Here is a 7,272-nt window from a genome sequence, read left to right on the forward strand (position 1 = left end):
CTTAAAATAACCCTAACATACAACACTTAACAATTGAAAATTTAAATTCTGATAAAGTATGACACAATGTCAAATATCATTTTTCCATTCTCAAATTCACAATAAAGACAAATAAAAAGATAATTTCAACTTTATTAACTTATTACTATTATTATTATTTTTATTATGTTTCTTTGTTGTATTTCTCCACTTATAAAATATTTCTATTTTTCTCTCCTTTTGATAAAAATGAATACATTTGAAGTCATTTTTGTTTGTATTTGGATAATTTAAACACGTGTTTTCATATATTTTAAAATAAAATAGGAGTACAAATTAAATAATTTAAACTAAGTTAAATATATTTCTAATTTTTAAATTTAAAGATGACAAAATTTGAGTGGATCGAGAAATTGTGTTGATGTTTTGAAGACCATAGAAAAGGATTCATATATAAATAACTATCTAATACTCTTTCATCTTTTAAATAGAAGAAAATGATTACAAGATTGTATGTTTCTTTTTCATATATATTTATAAAATTTATGAGTCATATTTCTCGTGATAAAATAGATAATAGTAAGGTGATATTAATTAATAATAATAATTTTGAGATTATATATGATTAATATAAAAATATTCTCATAAATAAATATATTTTAAAATATTTTTCAATTACTTTAAAAATTGAATAAATTTTATTAAATTGTATCATTTAACATATTTATTGAATGAGTTTAGTACTAATTATCACATAACAAAATATGTAATTTTAGCATGTGATTTCAAAAGTAGTTAAAGATGGATTTTGGAGCAATTGATGAAATATCGAGAGAGAAAAAACACTTTACTTATAATTTTTTGCAAAAAATATTAATGAGTTTGATATTCATATTTTTAAAAATGATTTAGTTATTAATAACTTTAAGAAAATATATTGGATTTTAAAGAAAAATACTAAATTTACTATTTTTTGCATCAGTTAATCTGCATAAAAATATCGGATCAAAAAAATTATTTTTGAGGTTACAATTTTTTTATTTAGATCTTTAATTTTTTTTAAAGTATATGTAATTTATTTGCGACCAGTTTGAACAACAAAAACGACGACGTGCTTGGTCTGTGCAAGGCGTTATCGTCTTGCTTGGGGTTTGGGGGTTTATCTGCAATCTCAGTTAAACAGATTTCACTGAAATTCAGGTTTTCATTTCTCACTTTCCATACAGTTCAGCAGAAAGCTTCATTGAACTAAACCATGACCTCGTCACTTCTTTCTTTGTAACCTTGTTTTTCATCGATGGACATTCTCAAAATTTCAAACCTCTCTAACTTTTCAATCCCCTCTTTCTGCCAACCCAAAGCCTTAAAGCTCAAATTCCCACCAAACTATAACAAACCCACATCCCCATTTCGCAGAACCCCATTCTCAGTCTATCTGTCACGCTCTACCGCCGTAAAATTTCAAACTTGGGCGCATTCCGGCCGCCCCACCAAGCGCCGCAACTCCCTGAGGAAGAAGCTCCTCCGTGATCACAAGGTAATCCCTAATCAGATTCCCAACGACCCTCTTTCTGTTTCTGGTAATGGCTTTAAAGAGAGTGGTGTAGGGGTTCAGGGGGATTCTGTGGTTGACAGTGTGGTTGAAGCTGAAAAATCAAAGTCCAAGCTTTTGGGTGAATCTGTTTTGTGGAATAAGTTGGAGAGTTGGGTTGACCAGTACAAGAGAGATATTGAGTATTGGGGTGTAGGGTCTGGTCCTGTGTTCACTGTTTATGAAGATTCCCTTGGAGGTGTCAAGAGGGTGTTTGTTGATGAAGAAGAGATTTTGAAAAGAAGCAAGGTTAGGAGGGATGTGATTGGGGACTTCCCTGAAGTAAGAAGTAAAATTTTGAATGCTAAGAACATGGCAAGGGAGATGGAGAGTGGAAACAATGTGATTGCAAGGAATAGTTCTGTGACTAAGTTTGTGGTTCATGGTAAGGAGGAAGGTGGTTTTGTTAAGGCTGTCCGAGTTTTTGTTGCGAAGCCTCAATTACTTCCTAGGCTTTCCAGGGTCGGGAGGTATGTGTTATATGTGTTGGTTGTTATGTGGGTGGTGAAGAAGTTATTTGCTTTTGGTGAAGGAGATAAGGAGGTGGAGTGTACAGCACTGGAGAAGGAAATGATGAGGAGGAAGATGAAGGCGAGAAAGGAGAAGGAAAAGTTGGTGAAGGGTGCTGTTGAAGTTATTGTTGAACCTTCGGAGACACCGGTGGTGGACATAAAAATGCCTAAGTTAGATAAGGAACAACTAAGGAATAATATTTTGAAAGCTAAGGGATCTTCTGATAAACTGGTAGTAGGTGATTCATCGGATAAAATAAAAGCTATATCCATGGAGATGGATTATAAAGTTCAAGAAATAAAAGAAATGGCTAGGCAGGCACGGAAAATTGAGGGAAGAGACAATGTTGTAGTTAACAAGGATTTGGAAATGGATGACTCGGTGATTAGGAAATCATCTGATGATAATGAATTCATAAAAAGGAAGAGGGAACGAGATGACAGCTTAAGTGATAATCAAATTGAAGTTGTGAGGGAAACGACAGATAGTAATGTCATTCTGCAATCAACTCCTATTGATGTCCCAGAGAACATTGATAATTCAGTCCTGCATGAGGTAGTTCCTGCAGATGAAGGCAATGTACATGTTTCGGATGTCATAGTTTCTGGTGATAAGGAAATCAAGAAACAGGAAATAGAATTTTCTGAAAATAATGTGCACCTGAAGGATAAAGAAAATGACAATCCCTTAGATACTCGTATTAATGGCTCATCTATGACAAATGAAAATTTTGTGAAGAAGAAACGCAGGATCATACGGTCTGTTAAGGAAGCCAGGGATTATCTTTCATCAAAACATGACAAACAAAATCCTGGTGCTGGCACAGCATCTAAACTTAATCCCGTGAAAGAAAGTATTACTGATTTGAAGTCTTCAAGTGTTGTTGATTTTAAGGACCAGAAGAGCCAGAACTTGAAGATGAACACAACAGAATCAAGAAGTGAAACATTGGATTCTAAGTCTTCAAGTGTTAGTGATTTTACGGACCAGAAGAGCCAGAACTTGAAGATGAACATAGCTAGATCAAGAAGTGACACATTGAATGGAACATTGGATTCTAAGCGTGCTATAGATGATCATGGAACATTGGATTCTAAGTCTTCAAGTGTTAGCGATTTTACGGACCAGAAGAGCCAGAATTCAAAGATGAACAGAACTGGATCAAGAAGGGACACACTGAATAGAACATTGGATTCTAAGCCTGTTACAAATGATCATGGAACATTGGATTCTAAGTCTTCAATTGTTAGTAATTTTACGGACCAGAAGAGCCAGAACTTGAAGAGGAACACAACTGAATCAAGAAGTGACACATTGAATGGAACATTGGATTCTAAGCCTGTAATAAATGATCATGAGGATTCTACTTTGAAGGATAAGGAACTAATCCCAAGAAAGAATGACCACAAAGATTCTGGGGTTGAACCTGGCGCAGGAATCCATCAAAAGTCTGTGACCACTTTTGATAGTGGAGTTAATGGCACTGGTACAACAAATGGGAAATCAGAAAATTGGCCAGAGAAAAACCTCCTCGAAGTTGAGCAAATCATTAGTGATGGTTTAAATGGATTATCAGATTCTAAGCCTTTCACAAAACCTATTGAAGATTCTAATCCAAAGAATAAGGAGTTTAGCCCAATGAAGGATGACTACTTCAAAGACTCTGGCGTTGAACCTGGTGTAGGAAACCTTCAAAAGTATGACACCACTTTAGACCATGAAATCAACAGCGTCAGTACAGAGACAAGTCTACCTTTAATGCCAGAGAGTGGTACTTTAAATGGATTATCAGATTCTAAGCCTGCCACAAATCCTATTGAAGTTCCTGATCAGAAGAATAAGGAATTAGGCACAACAGAGGATGACTACCTCAAAGTTTCTGGTGTTGATCCTGAAATAAGAAACCATCTTAATTCAGGTACCACTTTAGATGATGAAGTTAATGACATTAGTACAGAGACAAAGGTGTCTGGAAAGACTGAAAACTGGCTTGAGAAAAACTTCCATGAAGTTGAGCCCATAGTGAACCAAATTAGAGTTGGATTTAGAAATAACTACATGGCTGCAAAAGAGAGAGTCGATCAACCTCTAGATATGCCCACTGAGATGGAATCACTTAGAGGTGTTGGAGATGATGGAGAACTTGACTGGATGCAAGATGATCATCTTAGGGATATTGTCTTTCGAGTCCGCGAGAATGAGTTGTCTGGAAGGGACCCATTTTATTTGATGAGTAATGAAGATAAGGACACATTTTTCAGAGGTCTTGAGAAAAAGGTGGAGAAAGAGAATATAAAACTTTCTCACGTACATGAATGGCTCCATTCCAACATTGAAAATCTTGATTACGGAGCAGGTAATTACCTGTTTCTGAAATTAAATGATATAGATAATTTGATCAACTTTTGATTTCATGAAATGATTTTAGCTACTTCATTTTTGGATGAATATGTTCCTGGAACTTCCCCAAATATATTAACTGCCATTTTCTTCTAAATAAATTTAAACACGATGCTAATAGTTGTCTTTAATTCCTCTAGATGGCATTAGCATATATGACCCGCTGGAGAAAATCATACCACACTGGAAAGGGCCTGCTGTAGAGAAAATTCCCGAGTTTCTTAATGAATTCCTTGATGAAAGAAAGACAGGTTTCAGCAGAAATATGAATCCAGTGAAGAAGGATGAGAGTGGCTTTGCTATAACATCGTCTGATTCCTCTTCACAGGAAAAGTTTGATGGCCCTACAGCGCCTACCAAGAAGTTGAAAAATCCAAGGACTATTATTGAGGGAAGTGATGGTTCTGTTAAAGCTGGCAAAAAATCAGGGAAGGAATATTGGCAGCACACGAAGAAATGGTCCCAAGGATTTTTAGACTGTTACAATGATGAGACAGACCCAGAAGTAAAGTCCATAATGAAGGATATGGGGAAGGATTTGGATCGCTGGATCACTGAAAAAGAAATAAAGGAAGCAGCTGAACTAATGGACAAACTCCCCGATAGGAATAAGAGTTTCATGGAAAAGAAACTCAACAAGGTTAAGAGAGAGATGGAGTTGTTTGGCCCGCAAGCAGTGGTTAGCAAATATCGTGAATATGCAGACGATGAAGAGGAAGATTACTTATGGTGGTTAGATCTTCCACACATACTGGTACGTGTATACATCTTGTTCTTGGTTTTCCAGTTTCCAGTTGTTCACTAGCACACATGAAATCACGATGACATATCAGCTGTATATTTGCTCTGTTTTTCTGCCCATTGATGCTGAATTCATTTGATTATTTTCTGTCAGTGCATCGAGTTGTACACAGTTGAGGAGGGAGAGCAGAAAGTAGGACTTTATTCATTGGAGATGGCTGGAGATCTTGAATTGGAACCTAAGCCACATCATGTGATTGCTTTCCAAGACCCCAATGACTGCAAAAACCTTTGTTACATAATTCAGGCTCACTTGGAAATGCTGGGAAATGGTCATGCCTTCGTTGTTGCACGACCTCCTAAGGTATATGTGTGCTCTCACCAATGTTATATAAATCGTTAAATGGAGGCACCATACGCCACCATAGACGTGTTTTTATGGCAGAATATTAGCCTTCCACAGTATTACATTGATAACACTGTTCGAAAAATCACTGTAGTGTTTTGACAGAGATACCTTTAGATCTCTTCATGTGGGGGTGAGGGGGGTTTTGTGCTGGGAGGTTTTCTTATTCCAAAAGCTTTGGTTTTTAACAAAACTTAATGATGTCGTACGATCCATAGAGCAAATCTCACCATGTGGAACAAGGCTTTGTTGATGTTGTCTTTAAGGGTGTAAAATACTTTGATGTTATCTCAACTTGTATTGCATTTCATAGGATGCTTTTCGAGAGGCTAAAGCAAATGGGTTTGGTGTTACCGTCATCAAAAAAGGTGAACTTCAGCTCAATATAGACCAACCACTAGAAGAAGTGGATGAACTGATTACAGAGATTGGCAGCAAAATGTATCATGATATGATGATGAAAGAGCGGTCTGTGGACATAAACACATTAATGAAAGGAGTTTTTGGTTTTAATGACCGCTCCATCAAGAGGTAATGTTAGTGATATGGAATATATGGCATAAAAGTTTCAAATAAGATCATGTTAGATATCATTATGAACTTTGACATCTCAGTTATGAATACAAAACATAGAAATCATATTAAATTTTTTTCATGATTGTGTATATTATATTTATTGATTTCATTTGTATCTTAAAGGTTAAAGCGGAAGTTGAAGAAATCCAGAAAGGGGTGATGGCTCTGAAACTTTCAACAATGAGACCAGTTGAAGACAGTGAAAAGTCCTCCACCTAAACATTGAACACAAACCCAGAAAAACCTTTCACACAATAAGGGATTTTTCTTGCTTCCAGTGCAAATACTTTTGACCAGACTTTCCTTCTCACGAGGGGATGGAGAGAACACATCATCAGTAAGATTTGGTATCCTACTTCAAAATTCCAGTTTTTGTGTTGTTTTTCCTAAGCAAATTGATTTGTATATATTGAGTAACATATATCTACCAACTTAGAGCTCCACTTGTAGAAAAAGTAAGAAGTGAGGATTTTGATTTATTTTGTATTGAAAAAAAAAAAAAACCTTTTTTACTATATAGTTTTATAGGCATGCAAGTGTAGAAAGTTTATCACTCTGTTCACCATTTAAAGTCAATAATTCTTCATATATGTATGTTGGATTTTGATAGCACGACCTTATAAATGTCTTCTACATTATTTTTCATGCATGTACTATTTATTGTTTATAATAAAGCTTTTTCAATGTTCAGGTGGTGGCTGCGGATCCTTTTTAAAAGCAAAAATGCTGATTACTGTGAAATAATTTCGTCAAAGTTGAATAACTCTGTCAACTTTGCCAGCTATGTTTTCTGTCAAAAGCCTATTTATATTTTTCTAATTGTAATTAGTATTTATTTTTAAAATGGCATCGATGCTCGTGTCTCTTCTCTTTTGGTGTAGTTCTATATTCCCGATTTGAAAGCTAGAATGAATGTAGTTTGTGCATACAACTTTATGTCCTAATTAATTCAAATTAATGGAAAAATATTAAGTTTTTAAACAAATTTTTCTAGAACATCTTAACTAATATTCACTATTTCAAATAAGGTTACTTGTTTACCACACAAATTTGGATTAAAAACTAT

The 7,272-nt window shown here is 35.1% G+C and overlaps 1 protein-coding gene across 3 annotated transcripts; it reads left to right on the top strand.

The window, feature by feature from the left end:
- Window positions 1-1,088: 1,088 nt before the first annotated feature.
- Window positions 1,089-7,050, top strand: LOC108319257 (uncharacterized). 3 transcript variants are annotated; one of them, XR_001831284.2, is made up of 6 exons: window positions 1,089-4,439; window positions 4,624-5,237; window positions 5,379-5,588; window positions 5,944-6,161; window positions 6,330-6,553; window positions 6,898-7,050. XR_001831284.2 is itself a non-coding variant. In XM_017550329.2 (5 exons), exons 1-5 carry the CDS (start codon window positions 1,277-1,279, stop codon window positions 6,364-6,366), a joined length of 4,242 nt encoding a protein of 1,413 aa, XP_017405818.1. In that variant the 5' UTR covers window positions 1,089-1,276; the 3' UTR covers window positions 6,367-6,846. The 3 variants fall into 3 exon arrangements, 1 of the variants encoding a protein (XP_017405818.1); XR_001831283.2 differs by having other exon boundaries at window positions 6,330-6,543; XM_017550329.2 differs by lacking the exon at window positions 6,898-7,050 and having other exon boundaries at window positions 6,330-6,846.
- The last annotated feature ends 222 nt before the right edge of the window (window positions 7,051-7,272 follow it).

The sequence above is a fragment of the Vigna angularis genome, chromosome 9, assembly GCF_016808095.1.
Source record: "Vigna angularis cultivar LongXiaoDou No.4 chromosome 9, ASM1680809v1, whole genome shotgun sequence".
Classification (NCBI taxonomy): Eukaryota; Viridiplantae; Streptophyta; class Magnoliopsida; order Fabales; family Fabaceae; genus Vigna; species Vigna angularis.

Coding starts and splice junctions, on each gene's coding strand:
- LOC108319257 (XM_017550329.2), top strand. CDS start 1,277: ATGGACATTCTCAAAATTTCAAACCTCTCTAACTTTTCAATCCCCTCT. Junction 4,440..4,623: donor AAATCTTGATTACGGAGCAG/GTAATTACCTGT, acceptor TAATTCCTCTAG/ATGGCATTAGCATATATGAC. Junction 6,162..6,329: donor AATGACCGCTCCATCAAGAG/GTAATGTTAGTG, acceptor TGTATCTTAAAG/GTTAAAGCGGAAGTTGAAGA.